Source organism: Pleuronectes platessa, chromosome 7 (genome assembly GCF_947347685.1).
Source record: "Pleuronectes platessa chromosome 7, fPlePla1.1, whole genome shotgun sequence".
Taxonomy (NCBI): domain Eukaryota; kingdom Metazoa; phylum Chordata; class Actinopteri; order Pleuronectiformes; family Pleuronectidae; genus Pleuronectes; species Pleuronectes platessa.
Window position 1 is genome coordinate 15553684 of NC_070632.1, and position 24840 is coordinate 15578523.

General features: G+C 41.2%; 2 protein-coding genes across 2 annotated transcripts; both read right to left on the reverse strand.

Annotated features, from left to right (window-relative positions):
* Positions 1-63: 63 nt before the first annotated feature.
* tmem258 (transmembrane protein 258) lies at positions 64-2665 on the reverse strand. The gene is made up of 4 exons (XM_053427807.1): positions 2549-2665; positions 2158-2267; positions 311-439; positions 64-214 (listed from the first exon to the last, which is right to left on the reverse strand). Exons 1-3 carry the CDS (start codon positions 2549-2551, stop codon positions 313-315), a joined length of 240 nt encoding a protein of 79 aa, XP_053283782.1. The 5' UTR covers positions 2552-2665; the 3' UTR covers positions 64-214; positions 311-312.
* A 692-nt stretch (positions 2666-3357) lies between these two features.
* myrf (myelin regulatory factor) lies at positions 3358-24840 on the reverse strand. Its single transcript, XM_053426463.1, has 26 exons — positions 24190-24840; positions 15897-15987; positions 15397-15726; positions 14766-14827; positions 14012-14222; positions 13771-13871; positions 13508-13622; positions 12474-12669; positions 12306-12382; positions 11304-11414; positions 11115-11205; positions 9803-10003; positions 9452-9560; positions 9126-9235; positions 8857-9017; positions 8683-8755; positions 8520-8602; positions 8338-8400; positions 7847-7908; positions 7692-7766; positions 7393-7620; positions 7117-7210; positions 6737-6799; positions 6383-6488; positions 5869-5943; positions 3358-5485 (listed from the first exon to the last, which is right to left on the reverse strand). Exons 1-26 carry the CDS (start codon positions 24233-24235, stop codon positions 5405-5407), a joined length of 3015 nt encoding a protein of 1004 aa, XP_053282438.1. The 5' UTR covers positions 24236-24840; the 3' UTR covers positions 3358-5404.

Below are 24840 nucleotides of genomic sequence, written 5' to 3' on the forward strand. Positions count from 1 at the left end.
TAAAACGGTTAAATGTAAAATTGAAGACAGTCAGAACTTTAAATGAAAGACACGCACAAAAAATTTGTACAAATCCCCTTTACTTGTGAAAACAAAACAAGACTCCATATGACCCCCAAATATCATCAGTGCAGTCCAATTGAATCCAGATTCAGCTCGTGTTTGTGACGCCCGTAGTTCCACTGGAATGTGTCATATTATAAAGCCAGTCAATCTGTGGGAAAACAAGAGGGTGTGCAGTTAATAACCACAACGCTGTTTCAGTGATTAAACATAAAAAACATTAGACATTAATTACATTTTAACTTACCTTCATACATAGATGCCAACCCAGAGTAACAAGAACAAGACACCGAAGCCCATGAAGAGCGACGCGACGAGGGAGATCAGCAGCTCTTTGTAGACGTCCCTGGTGTATTTTGTTGAAGTTACTTCATAGCTGATGAAATGTTAAGGGAAGCTCATCGAACAGGTTAATGGTCTACTTCTTCGTCATGATTTACAAGTGTACCTTATCGCGCACTTGTCTGCAGTGGTAGTATACTACAGTACAATGTGTATACTGTCAACCTGTATTCTTTAATGACATTAACATGACTCAGTATTGAAAAGGGCCCACGGACAATGAAGATACAAAAATTGCATTTTGTTAATCCATTAATTCATAATAATGAAAATAATTGAAACCAGTTCTAATAATATAATCAAAGTAAACAAACCATTTAAAGCATTAGAAATAAATCACAGAATTTGTTTTTGTTCTAATCAGGGATTGAAAATTGTCTCTGCTTTACACTTTGATCATGGTGCTGCACCACGATGTTGAAGTTAAGCATCAATACCACATCGTTTCCTATTTGATACAGAAATGCTTAGTAGCAGTAAATAATACAACATCCCTTGCATGAAATGAGCAGTTAACATTTTCCCAACAGTTTAGCCAAAAGTGAATGCACCTAAAATGTCTTATTGCACAGGAAACTTGCAAATAAATCCTTCTCTCTCTCTCCAATACGACTGAAGTAACTGGTCACCGGTTCCTCAGATGCAATAAAACAGAATAAAAACCTAACATACCTCCATACTGCATCAAAGTGGATGCAAGCCCCTACATTCAAATTCCACTCGAAACAGCGTCATTCACACCTTATTTTAACCTAAAAGTTCACTACCCGAAGTGGCAGTGCTTGCAGATGCAGTGTAGCTAACATTCACCGCTCATTCAAACACACAGAGCCAGGTGGCAAACCCGGCTTCGGAAGAAAATTAGGCTAAAAACATGGAGTGAATGCCGACTTTACGAGTCGAATTTGAATGTCGGGGCTATCGGACACTTGGATCACCCCACAGCTTCAGTAAGGAGGCATGATATGTTTTCTTCTGTTTTATTACGTCTGAAGAAGGAGTCACCAGTTACTTCAATTGAATTAGAATTGGCTGAAATGTTGTAAACCCTGCATTAATATATAATGAAAGTTATAGTCAGTAGAAGGTAGGGCTGGACGATGCCAGCAAAAAATTATATTGAGATAAAAAATGTCATACGAGTCAATATCAGTAATTATCATGTTAAATGTCACAATATCATTTTAGTGTAAAGTCAGATATTTGCTCCTGAGTGAAGGTTGTGGTTCTAAACTTGAAAAACGTTTTATGAATGTAAATTACATGTCACTGTGCTTTCTCAATGAATATACTATATATCAATATATTTGAAATGTTACATTACTTTTGATGATGATTTTTTTAAACGATAATTGATTATTTTAATGCCCAGCTCTAGTTGCAGCTAAAATGTAAAGCAGTGGCATCAGTGCTTTTACTATCACATGATCCCATGATGGGATAGTTCACCCAAAAATAAAGAAGTATATTTTTGAATTGAAGTAAAAGGTGACAACGTCTTTAAACGTAAAAATAAAACGATAGAATTTAATTCATTGGATTTTGCTGCAACGATGTTTGCCCCTAAAACACAAACACTTCACCCGCCCCTCCATCAGCACAGTAGTGAGTAAATGAGTGAATTTTCATTTTTAGGTGAACCATCCATCAATTTACTCAGGTACTTGTGTTTTACTGCAGATTTTTATTTACAGAATAATCTAGTAATCTGTGCTACGACTCCTGTTATGATATCTCCATGCGGAAGGATACACGAAGAACCAGGCGGTGAAGAACATGCCGATGGCCAGCAGAACCACGGTGAGGTGGGGGAACACAGCCGGGTTCACCGGGCTGGTGTATCTGGTCATGGCCTCGAGTTCCTGCAGAGACAGAGAGAGGAGGAAGAGGAGGGAGAGGCTGTTAGCGAGGAAACACCGAGTCCACGGTGTGTGGCTCCTGATCCCTGCTGGAAAAAATGACTCCTTCGGTTTTAATGGAGCGGCCGAAGCGATGGATTTGACACAAGAAGCGAACGATCCACAAAACTCTGCTTCACACAGACAACGCCATGTTTTAATCATGCGATTCAAACTACACATCTCTCTACAGGAGATGTGTAAAGTGTTTATCATATAAACATCATAAACCGGATGAATCTCACCATTTTGTTGTATTGTGGAGCTCCGGTCTCGACGGTTCAAGCTGAGAAGGCCACGTACTGATTAGCTCTTCCGGGTTTCGTCATGACGTAGTGGGGTAACGTGACTTCTGGGTCTTTACTACCCTCGGTTTAGTCTGTCAGGCATCCGCTGCTCCGCAACGCAGGCTCAGGTTATCAAAGTGTTTCAATCCAAACTCAGTGAATGGAGGTAAAAATACAAATTACAGTCGTTATTACTGTAGTTTTCAAAATTTGATCATATATATATATATATATATATTTGATCATATAAATATATAATTACCTTTTATCTTTTCTGTATTCACTGAAATCTGAAGTCTTTAACTGTGTCAAATTTATGGACAACTAAAGTCCAATATTTAAATTTATTGTGGAATTTAATACATTAAGTTAATTTGATTAATTAAGTTTCATAAAATTACATTGTGTTTAATTTATGTCTTTATTTTACTCAATTCAATGAAGTTCTTCAATTTATCTAATGTAGTTGAATATAAAATATTGAAATAGGTTATTTAAATTGAATTAACCCATAGCCGTTTAATTGAATAATTTGAATATAATAAAATAAATGTAGTTATTTAAAATATTAAGGTATTTAATAATATTTATTTTGTTGAATATCTACCAAATAAGTTTAATGACCCCCCCCCCCCCCCCACACACACACACACACACACACACACACACACTCTACTGTTCATAAATATTCTGCTGCCTTCTACTGGACAAAGTGAACAACTGGCATGCAGAGCAAACCAGGTGGACAATCAAACACAACACAAAGATCAATCACAAATGTATTTACTACATGCAATCATAGTATTACAGCATATTTTTTTGGGACAAAATGCTTTGAAAATGTAGCGATAAAATGGGCGAAAAAGTAGTGATATTAAAATATGTTTTAGTGGCATTGCATTTCTTTCATAACAAACAGTGCTAAAATTAGAAATGAAATGTGTGTTTTCTCTTGCTTATCAATCACTTCTGGGCTCAAAAAGCTAAAAGTTAATATATTATTGATGAAACAACAACCAAAAAAGAACTATAAAAACAATTACATAAAACACATCACATAAAAATGAGCATTGGTAGTAACAAAATGAAGCTATACAGTTACATGCAATGCAGTTCTACCAGAGTATGTGAAACCAATCTGGTGCACTGGAGAGAGCAGAAGCAGTTCATACCGTATATACAGTGCAAAAAGTGCTACAGTGGTTTCAATTTGCTAGCTGGTGCATTATAAATAAGCTGAAATAGTACACTATACCCACTTAAGTCATAATAATTATACTAAAAACATTATACAGTGTTCATATTACGACAACTTCAACAAACTTTTGTCCGATAACTGTTCATCCTATATTCCTATAATATTGATTTTACATTGGACAAACACTTCTTCTGAATGCATTTACATATGGAATATGGATTTGAAAACAAAAGCAACAAATGGATGGTGGTTGTAGTAGGTGAGTTGAATGCGTTTAAAACAAGAAATTATAACAGAAAGAAAACAATTTATAATTCACTCGTATGAAAAGTTAGGAATGCATATTCTTAATCGAAAAGCCACAAAAAAGTAAAAGTACTCAAAACCTCCACAGAAAAACATGAAAGAGTCCAGTGTATCATATCTAATTTTACCATCGCAGTGTACATAAGTACATGCAGTTACACAGAGTTGCCTCTGAGCTGAGATGTAACATCTTCGAGAAGTGATTGGGCGTGCACCTGAAATGATATCAGCCATTTATTGCCTCACCAGCATTCTTTCCAGTTAGCAACATACAATCTAAGCTATTCCAGTGTTTCTTGAAATATTGTCAGTGTTGGACTTTATCCATTATCAGATACGAGAAGCCGTCAGTGTTTCTACATGTTCATTTCCAGTGGTTTGTTTACTTCTCCAGTCTTATCGCATGTTATCCAGTGAATGTGTTGAAAAGGACGCCTTCGTTTAAGGACCGGTCATGATCATTTCTTTTTTAGGTTTAATTCTCTGCATCAACATTTTATGCAGCAATTTAATATTTGATTTGACGCCACAGCTGAGATAGAAACGCTGCAACAGTTATTCCTCTCTGCGTGCAGTGTTTAGTCTGACACTGTGTGAGGAGACAGTAGACGGTCTAGTGGCTGAAGCAGTCGAACACAAAGCTCCACTGTAGAGACCCCGGGTTTGCCAGTGTTCACTACTGAGGTATATTTTCTTCGTGAGTTGCAACCATTCACTGAGGGCCTTCAGCCAAAGCCAATCATCCTCTCTCCAGTGTATACAATTATTGAACAGTGTTGTTGTTGTGTTGTTCTGTGTCCGCACAGACACACACTATTACAAAACTATACACAAACTTGTGTGCAGTGTCATCTACAGTGTCTTAGCCTGGACTTTAGATTTAAAAACGTGAAATCCCCTAAAAAAGTAATATGGCTTACATTGACTATAGAAGACATAGTGGTCAGTAATGAACTGAGCTCTAAACTCATGGGGGTTACTTTCACACTGGCAGTGAACAGTGACACCACTCAGTTGTCAATTGACAGTGATCTAAAACATTTTCAGTGACAGAGATAAAAAAAAAAGAAAGAAAGTGAAACAGTATTTGAAAATCCAGTGATCACAGCAAAAAGAGATGTCTGAATGCAAATATATGTGGAGGACTTTACAGTGGGACGGTGGTATATAGTTTGTTCTGTATTAAATCTCTTTAAAAACAATATACAAGAATGATACAAAAACCCTTTCCCACCACAACAGTGTTAAAATGGAAGGAGTAACGTGGTGTGTTCAAAGGCACTTGGAGCAAATCGTCCTCCTCCTCCTCCTCACACACAGCTGCTCTGGATGATAAAATGGTAGTCAGAGTACGATGAGGTTTCTCCTTCAGTGGCACAACTCACTTCACTCTGTTAATGAAACACAAACATGGACATAAGAATTACTAATCACAGTGTCTTTATTCAAAAAGTACATTCAATGAAATTGACTTTAAGTGAGATAAAATATTTTTTGTCTACTTATTTCGTTGACTTTACAGCTGTTTAATATACTCTTTTCAATTAATTATTCAGTTTACTTAATTTAGTTGAAATAGCAGTTTTATGTTTGATCTATTTTATATTGTATATTTAGTTGAACTAACTGTATCAAATTGACAACATCAAATACACTAATACATTGTAATTACATATAGTGATCACCATAATCATGTTTGTAAAACTAAAAGTGAAGTAAGGAGCAGTGGAATCCACACGCTACATACTGTGTTTGGAGGCAGAGTTTTACTTACAGACAGGGAGACACGGAAGTGGTAGGTGATGTCCTGGAAGGACAGCACAGGCACTGACCACAGGTGACGAGTCCCCTTAGAGAACAGTAGAGAGCATAACATGAGTCATTTACAGGAAGACACCTGTGGGGAAAATATCTATACTGCTTATCCTATAAGGGCCGTTGGGGGGCTGGAGCCAGTCCAAACTGACTTTGGGCAAAAGAAAGGTCGCAAGCCCATCACAGGGCACACACAGACAACCATCCACACTCATGGTCAATTAAGAGTCTTCAGTTAACCTCAGGCCAGGGTGTATGTCTCTGGACTGAAGCCTGAGTACCTGGTGGAAACCTACGCTGTTAGGGTACAACATGTGAACTTCACACAATAAAGACCAAACCGAACCTTGTTGCCCAAAATATTTTATTTAATAAATAATAAAGCATGTTTCACATACTTGAAGGAAATCGCACAAAATGACAAAATATGTTTTAATCTCTTGGGACTCATGAATACATATATTATAATGTACCTTTGTTGATGTAGGCTGACCCCTGTAGAGCTCTGCCTCTGTGTGGTTGGGGCATAACCGTCCCTTGGTGGCTCCACATTGTTGAACCCACACGTTCTTTATGGACCTACAACAAATTGGTGATGCGTTATGTTGTGGGTCTGTTATTGCACAATAAATTTCCAATAAATTCTGGAAAGTTAACTGCAAATATTACGATAGATATTTGTTATATTAATTGTTTGTAACTAGTTGTGTTGAGTTTAAAAGCAGTTACCCATCCCTTCCAGGTAATCCTCCCTGGAAATGATTTACAGCACTGAAACAAAGTGTTATCGTTGCTTGTATTATGTAGGTGGTGTAATGAATACTCACGTCATGTACAAAGTAATTTGTGAAGTGGAGGAATTTCTTTTTCCGTGGAGTGATATGGTGTAGCTAAAATCAATGTAGAGGAAAACAAATGAGTATCAGCGAACGTGGATCTGTATTCAAACAGTAACTAACTATTAAAACAAAACACAGACGAGTCGCTGAATGGTTCGATGCATATACAAATGTTATGAATCATTTCACAGTGACGTTCACAGTCACCAGACTTTAACACATCTGAACAGCTGTGGGAGAATAAAATCAGCTCTCTCCACCATCATCACAGAGACCCAACATGAGGGAACATCTTTGGAGGAGTTATGCTTGACACTTTATCTTCCTTTCATTTGTCACCAGTCTGTCCGACATCAGTGTCTATTTACCTGCAGCTCTTGGGTGTTGCACAGCTCTGCGCCGTGATCTCTTGGTTCGTTTCCACAATATGTAGACTGGTCAGAGAGGGAGCTGACCTTCCTTCTGCAAAGCAAGAAAAGCTACCTTATGAGCCTTATGACCCACAGTACCCGTAGCATTCCTTTGTACAGTATGCAACAAGCTTTGTTTGCTGCTGTCAAACAAATGGCTTTAACGGTGTTTGAATACTGGATATTATGTGTGTGAAGAAAGTGCCATGTCTAGGCTGAGTTTGTGGATTTTACCCTTTGTGTGTAGGCTGCGCTGTCTACGTGGCACTGGCTGACCGCCGGGCAGACGGTTGGTGGACCCTGCGCTGCCCAGGTCGGTCGGTGCCGGCCTTTTGGACTTGGCGAAGTACAAAGGTGCTGAGGTGTGACTCAGGCGGTTTCTAGTGTGGCCGTCCTTGTCCATCGCTCTGGACTTGGCCTTCTTGCTGATAATGCCTGGTGTGGGAGCCAGGCTGCCTAAATCTAGAGGGGGAAGATGATTAGCTTGCACTGAAGACACCTAAATAATACATAGCTCATATTCACTGACGTACCTGTTGTGGATTGGTTGTTACTCAATGTCAGATCTGTGGTTGATTGGTTGTTTGTGACTGGGGTTGAACAGCAACCTGCAGGATTTGAAACGGGTCAGATCCTTAGGAGAACATGTTTATATTTATGTTTAATCCTACAAGTCATCTCCACTCACCAGGTGCAGGAGTGCTGGACAGTGATGCACTCTTGCGTGAAGATCCCAGTACTGCCCTGGACCTGCACCATTGGCACAGCACAGTACAACAGGTCAAGTGCATGCTTTCACTAAAACAACGATGCACTTAAAAGTGAATTAATTTTTCGCGTGTTTGAATAAGTGACGCATGATCTCGATCCCCTTTCAGACGGGACAGAAGAAACACCCAGCTAAGCAATCAGAGATAAGGCTGAAAGAGAACAGTAGGTCAGACAGTGAGAGAGGTTGCAGGAAATAGACAGATGTCGAAAGCGTACCAGGGGCAGGCAGGCGGACAGAAAGTTACAGTGGCAGTGAAGATGGGCATCCAAGAAATGTAGAGAACACAGGAAGGGACATAGCTATGGAAAGCGAGGACAGACATCATTATTCTGAGAGATATTAAAGAGGAAAAGTTTGATTTCTTTCTATATCAATCAGAAGTGTGTGATTTCATCCAAAGCACATACCCATCTGTGGCGTCTCCTCTGTGGTGAAGAGTCAGCACATAAAGAACAGACATGGAAATGACACTGTGGGGAGACGAATAAAGATGCAATATATTATAATGTCATCTCATCATGTGAACGGATAAAACTCAACTATGTTTTTCCTCCAGTGGTCATTCAAACACATTATATTTCAGTCTTACCTGAAGGCCATGACAATGACCAGGGCCAGGATGGTGCCCTGCATGAATTTCTGACTGATGCAGCCCTGATCTGGAAGCGAGCTCTGCAATTTAAAAATAACATACATTAAAAACTGTTAAATAAGCAGCTCCAAAACATTTAGAATACACCATCACCACAGACCTTGCTCCCAGGTGGGACCGTCTTCTTCTTGAGCGGGCCACTTCCTGTCCGGCTAAAATAGCTTCCTGATTGGCTGCATGGGGAAGAATAAATAATAAAAGTAATAAATCACCTCTTGCCACTCATGCAAGTCGCTCTCCGTATAAACCTGGAGTGATCGGTCCTTGTTCTCACCTGACAGTGCCTCCACTCACGGTGCTCTTCATGCTGTCGAGACGACGCAGCTTCGCCAGCTTGCGACTCCAGCGCTCCAGTTCGTCTATGCGCGTCTCCAGGTTGTCCGTCAGCTTACAAAGCTCCTTCACCGCCCCCACGTTCTCCATGAAGATGCGATCCTTTGAAGTCAGAGGGAGAGGTGTCAGTGCGTCTCGAAGTAAAGTCTGTCTGTGCTGCATGTACAGTATGTGTGTGTATGTGTGTATGTGTGTGTGTGAGGTCATTACCTTGTTAACAACTAACAGTTTGGGGATCCTTTCTCCATTGGCGAACACTATGTCACCCCCCTCCTTCACGGCTTCAGGCAGGATTTGCTGGACGTCTTGAGCGATCACTCCTGCAGATGGATACAACAAGTACTGAAGTTAAAAAGAAGCAAAAGCATGACAGCATGCTCAGATATGGGACAGGCTTTCATAATGATGCACATGGAGCTAAGCACAGACCAAACATTAAGTCATTAAGATGAAAACATGGCAAACAGTGTACAAAGAGATGAGATAATGGAGCTAGACTTTAACAGTTGATCACAGGTTATTCACGAGGTTGTTACCGGTCTCTGCAGTAGTCTCTATGCCCACGCTGGCAGCAAACTCGGGCTTGAACTGATAATGGACCAGCCTCATCTGAGAGATCCGTTTCAAATTGCCTGTGGTGTCGACCTACACACAGGCAGAATGACAATGACATCCATGCAGATGGCGTGAAAACACAGTGTCCATGTTGCAGATGAAAATGCTCGGGTCAAGTACAATGAAATGACAAAACTCAGAGTTAAACTGCCCGGTCAGGGAACTGTGAGGGCGCGAGTCATGATGCCGAGCACATGAGGCACACAGTGACATGCTGACAGTTTGAAAACATGCACACACACACACACACACACACTGAGTGTCGTCCTGACCTCCTGGACATTCTCTTTGGCCCTGATGTCAGACGGGTGCACCACAGAGCCCATGACCTTCAGGTTGCCGTGGATAACGAGGGCCTCATCGGGCCTGTCGGTGTTGATGCCGACTCTCCCGTGGTGGTAGACGGAGTCTGATAGTTGTCCGCGCTGCCACAGCACCTCGTTGTCACTTTCAAACTGGCCTGGGTTCGAGGCCTGATACAAAAAGTAGACGGCGCACACAAAAACCATGGTTCGGACGTTTCTAAATAAACATCTGGAAAAATTTAAATGACAAAAATATTGAAAGGAAAGGAGATATTTTTGAGAAAAGAAGATAATTTTGATGCGGGACCAAGGATTTGATGTATATGATCAATAAACTGTGATTCTGATTGAGAGCAGTGTGTGGGATCTTCTTTTCCAAAGACTGAAATGACCCTTTGCAACACACCTGCATCTAAGAGAGATGGATGTGCAGATATCCAGTTAAATGAAGGAATAGTTTGATATTTTCTTTTCTTTGTACATTATTACAAATATCACAGATATATTAATGTTGTGCGTTTTAGAGGTAGTGACATATTTGTTAAATTGTCATAGCCTATTTTTTGGGGGGGACAGAGATTTTGCTGTTGTATGCTAGGCTAACCAGCGGCTGGTTATTGTAACATTACGTATTGATTATACAGATATGCGTAATTTCTAATGTCTAATGTGTGAAAGATTGACTTAACTTAGAAGATTTTAGTGCCTGTTCAAATAAACTGAAATATATTACTAATTATATTATAAATTGCTTCTGCAAGCACAATTAGTTAAAACAAAAAAGTGAGTGTGTAGCTTTCAATATCTCTGATATTTAATAATCTTAAGCAATCAACAATATTGTCAGTCCATGCTTTACACTCCTGAGATCAGTGCAGTACCATTGCTGTCCTGCAAAAACCATGTGTCTGTACATTTTTTGTCATATATTTTCTGAAAATGGTCAAAAATACTTAATATGTTGAAAATAATCCTCAAATCTTTGAACTTAATAAATGACTTAAAAACCCATTGAAATGTTTTAAGAGACGTGTTATTCACAGGACACTAACATTTTTACTTTCTTTCCTAGTTTAAATTCACCTAAGCAATTTATTCTGGAGTATAATTTTAACATTAGAAGATCGCTGATAAAAAGGCACGGAATGGAGATGTTGGGATCTACACGGTGTTTCAGAAGTGCATGTACAGTAGGTGTGTGCAGCAGACTAAGAGAAAGGTACACATTAAGAAGGGATATGATTGTTGTAGGAGGCAGACAGACATGGCCAGACGTTACCCTGACGATGATCCTCTCAGACGCTTGAGCAGCCACAGTGTAGGTCTGACTGTGGGACTGAGCGTTCAGCGCCACCACCAGCATGAAATACCTGCCAGGGGGAAAACATCAGGAGAAAGTGTGATGACTGGGGCTTTTCACGGGAGGGTCAATAAAGTGACGGTGATGAGGTGATGACATGTGCGTCACCTCTGGTCAGGGTTTGGTTTGCCCTTCTTCCTCATGTTATTGGCCGTGGTCTCACTGAAGTGGAGCCGCCCCACTGTGACCTTTGTGACCTGCTCTGATGGCAAGGTGATGCTGTGAGAAAACACATGGCAGAGACATAAGTACAAAAAGATTCTCCTACAACTGCAGACTGCTTGTGGTTCAATTAAAGGACAGGCCAACACTGAAACAGCTTGTATCTGCAGCCAGCTTTCCTTCTGTTCATAGTGACCACTAAAGGATCTCTTTCTAAAGCGATTTCAGTCTAAGTGCTGAGGCTTGTGGATCTATTTAGATGTTTAACTAACTTTAATATGAGTCCTTAGAAATATGAATTGGATGAATCAAGTGGATATCTTTCAAAGATAAAGGCTTCGTGGTGCAAAATCTCCTCCTCTTGCCTCGATACCTCTAATGCAGCTCAACACGGAAACAAAAAGACCGAACAGTGACCTCCACTTTATTTACAGTCTCATATTAGCTCCTGGTAAACTTCTGAACACATTACAGAACAAAACAAGGACTGGGGATTTTGCCTGCTGTAACTTTCCCAGAAGGAAATGCTTCTTTTAAAGATGACAGAAATAGAGAGAAGTTTCACTGTACATAATAGCACTTGTTGTTATCTCCACCAAGGCAATCATTTCACCCCTGTCCATTGTTTTGTTTGTTTGTTAGGATTAGCATTTCCATGAATGCTGGTGGAAAGATGGAAGAGAAAATTATGGCATAGATCCGGAAAAGGGAGCAGATCAAGAATTTATAATCTTTTTGGGGGGATTGAGAAGCATTTTTGACCAATTAACCAATTTCCTATGGAATAATTAAAGGCTCACCATGAAAAGAATAAGTCATAGTTATGGGTTAGATATCTATGATTGTGTGAAGTGTTATGTGGCTTGATTGAATCTAAGGGATGTTTAGGCCTTGCACTCTGCTCGGTGCCATTGTAGGTTTTTAATGGTCTCCGGTGTTCAGACTCACAGCACTGGCTTGAACGGTCTCTTGCTGCGGTCAGATTGTGACTGCTCCACACTGATGGACTGATTTATGGCCTCCACCTAGCAATGAAGACAGAAATAAAAAATACTGGTCACACTATAGAACTTACGATCATTCGTTATGTTATTCCTCTTGTTTTGCTTCACTCACCTTCACCCCGTTGAGTTTGAGATAGAAGCAGTCGATGGGCTGCAGGCCATCACTGGTCTTGATGTACTTGGGGTCGCCCAGCATGCCTACGTACACTGTGACCTGGAAGTGGTTCTTCTTCTGGCAAACAAAGGCGTCGTCAGACAGGGAGAAGTTGAAACCCTTGTCTGCGTCAACGCGATAGGTTGGCATCGGACTAAAGACAGGGAGAGAGATTATGGTGTATGAGTAATGGGATGTCAACACAGATGTAAAGGCGCGGGGGGGGGGGGACTCTTAACTTTTTTTACACAAGCTTCTCCATGTTTTTTAGGTAAAAACCCCAAAAGAGAAACTCATATACATAGAGCATATTCAATGTGCTCTACATTATAAAGAAATACATACCAGTTGTATGAAAATGTCTCTATTTTTCTCTAGCAATGCCAACAACCAGTGGTATAAAATACATTTTGCATCTTTGTTTGGGAGCCTTGGAAACCTCGCAGCACCAGGAGGCCCCCTGAGCCTCTATTTCTGTGACATTACTTTATCACACAGACGACTAAGATCCTCTGAAAGACTTAAATCTAGTTTTAAACAAATAAAAAACCTCCTGTTCTTTTTTATGTAGGAGTGGTGTCCTGGAACTTGGTGATGGGCAACCAGGTGGTTTTGATAACATATCTGGAAGGTCTTGTGAGTTCATTCTAACCTCCCTCCCTACCTATACTTCTCTCTAGTTTGGCACTGCAAAAGCCCGAGTAGATGTACACTAATTCATCCCCTTACCCCCTCCTCACGTTGTCTTTCTAAGCCGAAACCCTGTGCTCGTTCACTCCCCCGCACGGCTCACCTCTGAGGAATTCGTGGACCTCTCCAACCCCGCGATTCCTTTACCACTCCCACTGTAAACTTTGCTGAATTATCCATTCAACCAATTATAGCTGCTTTCATTTTTTTTTTTTTATGACTCTGTGTTCTTTCAGCTGTTTTTGTTCCAAAATAAATACATGTGAGGATGTGAAGATGTGCCAACGTAAATTTCAACCCACAGCTCTTTGCAGTTTGCGTCATAGAGCGGTGTCCACTTGTTCTGCAGGTGAGGTTGCCACTTGATGCACTGATAGTTTGGGTCCATGTAGCCGTTGTCTGCATCCTGCATTAAACCTGCGATAAAAAGTTTGAAATGGTGACTTTTAAAACAAGACCAAGGAAAAATAAGTCTACAACTGTTCTGAAAAACTCTTCATTATCTAAGAGCAGGTGAGCGTGAGGTACAGAGGAGATGGAGGAGAGAAGAAAGATGCCTGCCTACCTGGTTCTTGCTTGATGATACCTGTGAGGATTTGGGAATTGAGGGTGCTGTTGGGAGAGTCGGAGTGCTTCCTCTTCTTGGCCTGGTGAGCAGGGATGCCACTGTGTGTGAGAAAATGGAAACACGGTCAAAAAGTTCATATTTTCCCATAATTCTCTCTGTTCCATATGAACTGGACAGTACTTATCCCTCCTTCCCTCCCCTCTTTCTTCCCTCCCACCAGTATATCACCATGACTCACTCTTGCCCCTGAGGATGCTGCAGCAAGTGATGGAGCATCTGCGTCTGCTGCATGTCTCCACCTCCACTCGTGGCCGGGCCAATGGGATACTGCGATATCATGGACTCGGGCTTGGGGTACATGTCCCGATGAATGCTCGTATAGTGGATTGGTGGCGTTGGGGTCATGTGACACATGTTTTCTGGTGTCATGGTCCTGATCATGTGAGGATCTGAAAGACAGAACAAGGACGGAGGAGCACAAGGTTTTCATGATCTCACGCAGAGCACAGACTCTTCCTCCTCGAGATTGATCTTTCCACTTTACACAGTTTCCTCCAACCTTGCTTAAAGGCACTTTGCACTGCTTCAAACTGGAGGGCTGCCCATCAGATAACACTAATCCACACCTTTTTACTAATGGGCAAGACCAGCACAGAGGCAAGAAGTACATAATGACTTTGAATGCTGTTTTGTTCAAGTTGTGTGTTGAAACAAGCCACTGAAACACTGGTCCATTCTTTGTGGAAGCACTTGAAATGAGACTTATATAAATCAAATTTAAAAGACGAAATCATTTTTTAGACAATGCACAAACACAGATTAATAAATAACAGATAGACTGCCTTTAAATATAGATTTTTTTTACTCACAAACTAAGGGACATGACCCCCCCACCCCCAAATGTTATATTAGAAGTAAATGATGAGTAACAGATATTGACTCAAGCAGATATGTACAGTGACCAACTTGAATAAAAAGTGTGTGTTACTTACCATTCACCTGCTGTGGAGAGTACGGCTCTGAGCTGGAGTCTGGGGGGGACTCGGGTAGTGTCCTGAAGGGAAAAGAGAAAGCAGCAGATTTTATAACCACAATCACAATAATGTCAGACTTTCAAAAATAAAGAAAGTGCTCAAATAGTACCATGCTTCAAGTTGGACATCTCTCCCTCATATATCCTTACTTATATACAGTACAATCCCATATTGTTTAAACTGCCGTCATTTTCAGGGAGAAACTCTCCTTTGGGAGTTTGTTTCTAGTTCCGAGTTCTTTACACAAGCATGTGTGCGTCAGGATTTTTCTTTTTGCAGGATGTAATCTGACTCTCTGTGTCTGTTATCAGTCTCCCTCCCCCTCTTGACCAGCTAATGCTTTATTTGTACAAATGAAGCTTAATCAAGTATTGATTGCATAATGGACCTGTAGTAGGGTGTGAGTCTGGTTTCGCTGCGGACTCAAAACAAGAAAAGAAATACCTTGTCATCTGTTGCAACTTTTGTCTGATTTCCTGTTGAAATGTGAATCATCGATAGCAGTTCTTTGACATTCCTAAGTAGCAAGTCATGCTACATTTTCTCCGTCATGTACACCCTTCCATCTACCTCCTGGTATTGTGCTCACCCTGGAGCGTAGAGGCCCCTGTGCTCGGGCTTGAGGTGTGCCTGCTGCTGTTGCTGCTGCTGCTGCTGTTGCTGTTGATGCTGCTGCTGTTGCTGTTGATGCTGCTGCTGCTGCTGCTGCTGCTGTCCCAGGCAGGGATAGTTGTGTCGGAGGCCCAGGGATGGACCTGGGGGGTAGGTGTTCTGACAGTTGGGGGGCCCAGGCGGAAGGCCTCCTTGGCGTAGTGGGATAGGGGGGCTCAAACCACACACCAACCCCCCAGAGGAGGACACTCCTGCCTGGGGAGATGAGTAATTTGGTCCCGGGGCGCTGTGGACCTCTGAGAAACAGCTGGGGAGGGGGGGGAAGACGAAGAAGAAGAAGAAGAAGAAGAAGAAGAAGAAAAACAACAAGAAAAAGGGATTAGCCTTATCAGAATAAACAAATTCCTGTGTAACGACATGATCTGATTCAGTATGTGCATGTTGTTTTGACGTTGCTGGGTTGGTGTCCCCACTGACATGTCAGTGCTATCGTCCTCCTTGCTGATGTACTCTTCCAGGATACTGGTGTCGATGTTGGCTGGCTCCAGAGAACTGGTAATATCATGACCTGTGGTGAAGGGAGGGTCGGGAACACAGAGGAGGGAGATGGAGAGCATCTGGGAATTAGCAACGGGAATCTTTCAGCAACTCCACACACTGCCACAACATCTCCACAGTTCGAACACTTGCTTGTGTCTGTATAAATCCTTGTAAGAATAATCTAAAAACACATACTAAAATTCATAGCTCCATTTGCATAAAGACCCCGATTACAATAAATCAAAGCATTTAAATCAGGAAGTATAATTTGCTGAGAACAGAGAGAAAATCATGACTGACTGACTTGCAGACGATTTAAGGATTAAGGTTTCAGGAGTGACAAACAGCCTAATTATGTTAGTAGTCCACACAGCAGATCACATACTACACATACTGATGATTCAGTGCCTTTAGCCTCTAGGACTGGAATTGCTCAAGTTGATGGTTCCCACGTTGTACCTCAGTAATCATTTCCCCATTGCTGTGTCTCCCAGAGACTGAATGTAGAGGAACATCACAATTACTAAATTGTGTTAATATATTTATGAATATATATGAAAATGACCCCAGGGTCACTTTCACCCTTTGATAGCCAAAGCCTCAGAAATCCCAAACACATGACCCCACTTAATCTTTAAAACACCAACATGTAGTACAAGCACTTGCCGCTGCATATATTTGTAAAAGAGTAAATCACTTTATGTAAACCAGCGGCACACAGAACGCTCAGCTCCAATGTTACGACAGAAAGTGATGAAACTTCTCCAAAGCTGTCACCGGTCCAAACTGTGGACGCTGGGGATGGAGTGAGTGTGTGAGAGAAGAAGAGAGGAGAAGGGGAGCAGGTTGGAGGGTGTGAAGGAGCGGGTGTAAAGTCTGTGGGCAGGCGAACCCCAGTCTTTCTCTCTCCCTCTCTCACACACATACACACACACACGCACACACACACACACACACACACACACGCTTTCTCTGATAGATTAAGCAGCTACTCAGCGGGGAATGCAAAGAATTTTTGTGTTAGCATTAGAAAAAGAGTCTCTTTTCCCTCCTTTTGTGTTTGTAATGATGCTTTGCTTTTCATCAGAAACCCCAAATAACCTTAATGGTTTTTAAGTGTTGTTGTCACAGTTCCTGTCCACACATTGCTATAATTTACCGCAAATGATTTAATGGATTTTATCATCCTGTGAATCAAGTTCTTTGTCTAAGCCGAGCCCAGAGTTCACAGTTTACAGCAGCACACACAACAGTGTCTTTCAACCATCAATCAATAAATCCACAAAACAATCCACTTCTCTCTAACCAGTCACGTTTACATCAACTCCCCGTGTAACATTCAACATTGTAAACCCTCAAATAACCTTGTTTTTCTAATAAAAACATCATGTTTACACTGATTGGCTTTCGTTGCCGGAGAGACGCAGATGGTTAATGTCTCTTGATACGTGCCAATGTGAGGGGAGCAAAGCAGGATGGTTCCCTAAAATAAGATCCAGATGTGCACCCCACCCAAATAGGCAGTAAATTTAAGCTGGCAGGCCTGATAACGAAAAATGGAGAGATGGAAGGGGAGGGTAGGATACATAGATGGAGACTGAAGAGAGTGCAAGAGAGAGAGAGAACCCAAGTTTGATGTCCAGGGATGAAAACGATAGAGAGAAGAAGCTAAAAGGAAAACAGGGCTGAAGTGAAGACAAACTTTGTGTCCAAGAGATGTCAAACAGGCGAGTTCGAGTCATAAGGTGGATGTTATAAGATGCAGGTTGAAAATCAAGTCCTCTACCAGGACTGAGTTGTATCCTTTTTTCCAGTATTTTTAAAGTCAACTACTGTATACATGTTCACTCAGGACAATCCTGTGGGATAAACATGTGTAAACTGTAGATACAGGCATCTATACAAAATGAAAACATAGCTAAACTCCCTCCAAAGCTTCAAATAGAGATGTACTATCAGACTGAGCACTGAAAAGTTGTGATTCTGGTAAATACATTGACTTGACTTGTCATAATGTTTAGTTGCAGGAAAAAGCAGATATAAAAGTAATGTGCAATCAATTAAATTATTGATTGCACATTTGAACATTTAAACATTTAGGGCCTGGGAATGTTTCAGATGCTGATTTTACACCTTTCAATAATTCAGGCTTTTACCTAGCATCCATCCGTCTTGTCCACCTGCCTGCAGCTCAGTGTACTGGGTCATTTGGGCGTTCGGTTAAGTTTGATTTATCTTAGCAAATTCTAACGCAACCGCTGAAGAACAAAGCCATTGTTAAGTGACTTGTTCACTGTGTGGAGGCTGAGGTAACAAAGCTACCAGAAAGCACTCAGCACTAAGTACACTTTGCTGGTAAGTCAAAATCACAGAGAACAAAACTATTTAAAGTAAAACTCTGTGTCGAAAAAAGAAAAAAACCACAATATAGAAATTGTCTTAAGACTGGATTCTGTTACTTAAAGAGTATGGTCACCACACCACACACTCTCTGTCTTAGGCGTCCGGTAACATTGCAGTTAATGAACATCTGTAATAATATGTTTTTGTCGCCTCTTCTCCACCTCTGTACTAATCTTCTCACACGAATGCTGCCATGTCTCATCTGAGTTAAGGTGAGTTATGGCTAATCTGTCATTAACTGTTATTCTTGTGTGGCTGGAGAAGAATAGAAAGATAAATTATTCCACGACAAACCCCTCGGTCAAGTTTAACTTGCTGTGAACTGGATGTGTAAATTTCGCTGCCCTCTATGTTTCTCTCCATCCAGCTGTGCTCAACAAGAAACAGTGAAATGATTGTCAGTCCAACTTCGATACAGACCGGCCTTTTCAGAGATTAGGGGCTGAGAGCGGTGTGTGTGTGTGTGTGTGTGCGTGTAAGCATCCGCGTGCATGTGAGTGCGTATACTTGTTTGTGTGTGTATGAATGCGTATGTTTGTGTGTGTTAAGCCACCATTTCAATGCCTGAGTTGTCAGCGCAGAAATAATCTAAAATGAACACAAACAGAGGGCTGAGTGTGTGAGTGGCCATTAAACATGGTTTGACTGTACAGCTTTTCCTCTTCTGTCCATGTTATTTCAAATAATGAGACATATACTGTAATTGTCTTATGTTAAAGTTTAAACACATTAAATGGACAAAATATTGTTATTAAGGCCACTGACAGTCCACAGACAAACTACATTAAACATAATACCTGAACAAAACTTCTGAATTGGAAATCTTCACAGATATTTGCCTCTAAAGGAGATTCGTAAGTTTTCACGTGTGCGTTAATGATTAAACTGCGACTAAGGAGGAACAAAGTCCATGTGATTATCAAACAATTAGACCAGAGTGAACTTGGCCGCACACCCACAACACATACACACACACACACTGTGGATATATTTTCTGAGAGGAAAATCGAATTACAAACTGAAATCAGCTCTAAACACAACATAAAACTATGTAGAATCATTAAATGACAGAGATTTGATAGTAAATGAATCTGTCTATGTCCTGAAACTTGATGCACTTTGATCTTAATCGCGTTCTCTATTTAACGGATTATCTCTGTAGTACTTTGGCACAAACTCTGATACAACAACCCCCAAAAAAATTTCACTATCGGTTTAACCAATACAGAGATTCACAATGTAAGATCTGGTCTATAGTAATTCCTCGGCAGTCTAGAAACACATGAATATCGTATATCCACGGTTTACATTTAAACACAGATATACCACAAATAGACAAATGGTAAATCAAAAAAGTCTATAGAGGAAAGTATCGTAGAGGTCGAACACAGGCTGAGAGTCACAGACCTTCTCCATTTGTTTACTGGTAGAAGAGTGCAGAGCATTGCTACGACACTATGAACTAATGAATCACATCTATAGAGAAGCGGAGCAGACAGAGCGGCAGAGTACCTGCGCGTAGCCAAAGCATGTTGACGTCCTTGAGATGAAAGCACCTGAAACAGAAGATGAGAAGAACAAAATTCCTCTAAATTGTTCACATGTTTCTCTGCTCGGGGCTGAAAGACTTTCTTCTGCAGACCTGAGAGCCTCAGATCAGTGTAGCAAGAGAGTGTGTGTGTGTGTGTGTGTCTGCGCGTGCATGCCTATGTGCAAATGCATATTGTGTATGCATGCGTGCGTGTGTGTGAGTGACAAAGGCTGAGAGAGCGTTATAATGAGGATTATTCCCCAGTCATGAGAAAGAGCTGTACCAGGCTACCACACACAGCCCTTGTCGCACACTGGTTGCACCGGTGGACCTGGCTCAGGAGATTACAGGGTGACGAGGCTGGGACGGGGACAAGGAGCCAGGCTGGAAAAAAACGAAATTAAAAACTGCAAATGTGAGGTCGAGTGTGAGGGCCTGCGCTGGAATGAATGATAGAGCATCTATGTAGAGAGGTTAGAAGATAATGAGGAAAGAATGGAGGAGAAAGGGAGAGAAGATGGTGAAGCAGTGGAGGAACTCGAACGGCATACTGCTGCCGAGGTCCTCTTAAATTCTATTTATTTATAGAAATCCGTCCCTTAAATAGGCCTGACTGTTTTTTCATCGAGATCCAGTTAATCGTTCCCTGGGAAACCAGTGAAAATCTCTTGCCCTATGTCACAATGTTGAAAGTGTAAAAAAATAAATCCTAAATCTGCCTCCTGATCCGTATCCGTACTTACATCCAATGGGTTCTTCCCCCGACCCATACCACATCCTTCCACCAAGTTTTGTGGTAATCTGTGAAGTAGTTTTTGTGTAATCTTGCTCTCAACCCAACAAACAAACCAAAATAAGGACAGGGGATAACCTCCTTGGCAGTGGTCAGAATAAAAATAAGAAGGTGTAGAAGGGCAGAAATAAAACAAAAGAGTAGACCTATGTAAACCATATTTTGATCACCTGTTTAATTTCAGCAATTAAGGCTGCGCTTGATATATACAAAGATATTTGTAGCAATGACTGATACAGAAAAACATCCTGTAACACTCTGCACATCAACCTCTCTTTAAATCGTTGCCCACAAACGTGAATACAAACAGCGATCAGTCCCACAGGGTCCAGTTCTCTCATAAACAACATTTACTGGCTGCAGATTACTGAGCTGGCAGTCCACACTGATGGGAGTGAGGCACGGCCATGAAAAACTTAAATCGCACTCGTAAGCACTGTAAGCCTCGCTGCTCAAAAACAATATATTTCTCTCACCGCAATCCACCGACCGTTTCGATTCGTTAACCCCGCAGATCAGAGCAACCAGTCCAGATTTACAACCGCTGTGGGAGTACAGTGGCACTTCACTGGAATCTTGATATAGTATCATGGGTAATGAGTTGTTCGACCTTCCAGAGGCAAAAGTGACGTAAGAACGTGATTATTTGACCAAAAGACAGAAGGTGAGGAGGTGAATGTGCCCGAAGTTTCATTTCTGGCAGATACGGTTCGATAGTCTTGATAATCAACGCAAGTTAATGGCTCTGTCTGTTGGTTGAGCCAAAAGTTTTATAAAATATCTCAACAATTCTCTAGTGGGTCGAAAACTTAACACATTCGTGGTTCGCGTGAATCTCAATGATGTAAATTATCCTGGGAATTTTCCTCTATAGCGCCACCATTAGGTCAACGTTTTCTCTTATCCAGTAAAATTTCTCAACATCTTTTCACAAGGTTGAAACTTGTTGAAATACTCACGGTTTCTACATATAGAGTATATTCTCATGACTCTGTTGATCTACTGATGTTTTTCTGGGCATTATCAAGTGGTTTTTCACTGTTCACATTCCCATCAGCCACTGCTGCACTTCTTTGTTTTGAACCAAGGTGACTCGTGTTCCACGATGTCGTTAAGATGCATGGAACACATGACCGCTTGTTAGTTTCTGAGTGCAGCTAACTGAATCAACTAGATGACAGGAAATGTAATTATTTTAATAATCATTTGGACATTTGGACATTTTATGCACCAAACAATGAATTGAGAGGATAATAAGCAGCTGAATTGAGAATGAAAAGTGAGTTTCAGCTCAAAGTCCAACCTCACAGAGCCACTAGCATGATTGTCGTCTCTTATTATATATACGTAGACAATACACACTAATGTCTGCTGGACCCACATTTGCTTCAGTGGCATTTGTCTCCATTGAATTTTTTTCATTGGTTTTTCAAAATATCATATGTGAATGTTTCCGTTCCAATGTATTTTGCCTGTAGGACAAGCTGGACGTGTGAGCTGAGGGTTATGGTTATATCAAGTGTTTGGTTATCTAAGAATGGGGAATTGGATAGAACAACACAACACAACAGCAGTAAACGTGATGATCCTTTGTCCTCTCAGAGCATGAGACAACCGTTCGGTGTCCAAAGTGAGTCAGAGCGGGGAAGGTCAAGTTTTGAGGGGGTTGGTGGTTGAGTTGGGTTTCTCTCAACAGGCCCGACTCCCTCCACCCGCCCAGAGTCTGCACTATCTCACCTCCTCACCCCGTCTGCTCACTGTCACTCTAATGGAGTAAGAAAGAGGGAGAGCCCGGGGAACGGCAAATACCCGAGGAGACACACCGCTCTCACCTCATTGTGTTTTAACAGCCACCACAGGAATGTACACCATGCATTAGTGTGAATGTATACATATTTCAGTAATCCTATTAAAACACTGTTTACCGCTGCCAAAATCCTTTATAGTGCTGTCGGCATGTGTGTTTTAATGTGTCTCTTTCAGGTAAAGGGCAGTAAACATGAAAATTTACGGACCAATTTACTAATATCTAAAATTCAAGACTTATCGGTTTTTGACGCCAATGCAAATTAAAAGTTGGTTGCCTAAAGACCTGACTGATTCTTCTGAGAAAGATAACATGAGTATGAAGAGTTTTATACCAGAAAATAGTTGAATCGGAAAATATTCATCGGAGGCCGCACCTACTGTGTAATTTTAATGGACAAGTTGACATTTCAGTGCGAGAGCGGCTGAAACAAAGCCAAAGTAAGAACATCTCTCCAACTCCCAAAAGCAAGAATGTAAACACACTAAATTCCTGTCAGAGTGGCAGGGAACCTCTGACAGTCATGGATGACTGTGTATATTCAAGTCAACACTCTGTGTATACTATAATAGAGTGTAAACTGGTATCCATAAACCACACTGTGTGTTTTTATGCACGCTTGACTCCTCCTGAAACACTTGACACTGGAGTTTCTTTAAAATAAAAAGTAAATACAACCTCTAATTGAGAAAGACGTGAATTGGGTGGCGAGCTGTAAATCACAGAGCACAGTGAGACGTCCTTATGGTGACAAAAAATGTATTGTGGTGTATTTGACATGCTATATATAATTTACAACAAGGATATGATAGATGGAATAAAGTTCACAAAGTTAGATTAATTCCTATTATCAAAGCATTTAACTCCAATTTAGTCCAAGTCGACAACCAGAACTCAGAGGAACTGAAGAGGTTAGTAAATTATCAGTATGATTCAGATAAAAACACACAAACTCTCATGTATGTGTAAAAAACTAAAACCTCACTGTTTTAAAGACACAATATAAAATGCTGCATCTGGATTTGAATGTTTCTTGAAGCACAAACAAAATGTTCCACTTTTCTGAACTGACTTTCTTTTCTGGGTTTGTTTCCCTTTGGATCGTCAACACCACACCACTGGTTCAGATCCCATTGCTCACGTCGGCATTTCACGCACACACTGTGCCACAGGACCCTTGCAAAACACACCATTTATCTTGACTTAAATTCCTACACCCTTTCCAACCCTCAACCCCACCTCCTCCACCTCGTTTTTTTTCTCCCTCTCTCAGGATTCCCTGTTTAATGTGATCTGTTACCCATCACCAGCACTTTTGCTCCCAGCACCAGTAAAACCTCCTGACTTTGCTGGCATTTTTAACTTTTTTGTTATGATGACCAGCCTGCAGAGAAAACTTTGAAACATGATGCACAAACATTTTCGAGTTAACTTTCATCCAAAAAGCCACATGATTCATTAGTTAACCACCTGTCATGTGTGCATGCAACAGATTAAGCTTAAACCAAACCTCATCGAGGTTTAACTCAACTGGAGCTGAGACTTTCATTACATGTTTGTGTCATTAACAATTATTTTTCACAAGCCTAAATTGTTCTGAAAACAACCAAACGGATCATCTGAGTGAGATGACACCACCCTGTATTAAACCACACATATGTTGCTTTAATAATATCAATACTCAGTGAAATCTTACCTTCAAAAAACCTCTGTAACGCTTCTGATTCATCTACCACGTCCATCCTAGCGGGTCCCACATAAAAAATCCATTAAAGTCTCCCGTCGTCCGAACCAAACCAATTCGGATCAGGGAAAACTCTTCACACGTACATCACTGAATCCGGATTCTAATGGTCGTGACTTTTCTCGATGTGCTTCAACGTGAACCCACCGCTGCGAGGAGAGCTTCTTCTTCTTCTCTTCTCCTGTTCAGCAGCTTGGCGCTGGTTTCACGTCCCTTATGGCCAAACGCTTCCAGTGACGCTGCGCACACTTCAACTCTCAAACTTCAAGTCTCTGTGAGACGTGTTTTAATCAAAGCGACAAGAAAAATCTACACGAGAACGATGTCAGAGCATTTTCCTTCAGGCGCACCTTCACTTCAGCTCCCGCAAGCTGCATAATAAACTGAGGGTTCCTCGCAGAAAAAGTTCCATCTGCCGGAGGGACACCGCGTAAAATCGACTGGAAAAGTATCAGGTTAAAGAGAAGTGTGCGTAAAAAGTTGTTAACAGTTGCCTCCCGGGGCTGAGGAGTAGATTCTCTTCCTCCTCTGCTTCTCTCTCTCTCTCTCTGTCGCTCTCTCTCAGGACAGGATGAAGAGTCGGAGGAGAGGGGCTGAGGCAGG

Excerpts from the sequence above, each read along its gene's own strand:
- myrf (XM_053426463.1), bottom strand. The coding sequence starts at position 24,235 with ATGGACGTGGTAGATGAATCAGAAGCGTTACAGAGGTTTTTTGAAG. Across the intron at positions 9,561-9,802 it reads CCAAAGAGAATGTCCAGGAG|GTCGACACCACAGGCAATTT; the intron begins GTCAGGACGACA and ends GCCTGTGTGTAG. Across the intron at positions 6,800-7,116 it reads GCAACACCCAAGAGCTGCAG|CTACACCATATCACTCCACG; the intron begins GTAAATAGACAC and ends CATTGATTTTAG.
- tmem258 (XM_053427807.1), bottom strand. Across the intron at positions 440-2,157 it reads TTCACCGCCTGGTTCTTCGT|CTATGAAGTAACTTCAACAA; the intron begins GTATCCTTCCGC and ends ACATTTCATCAG.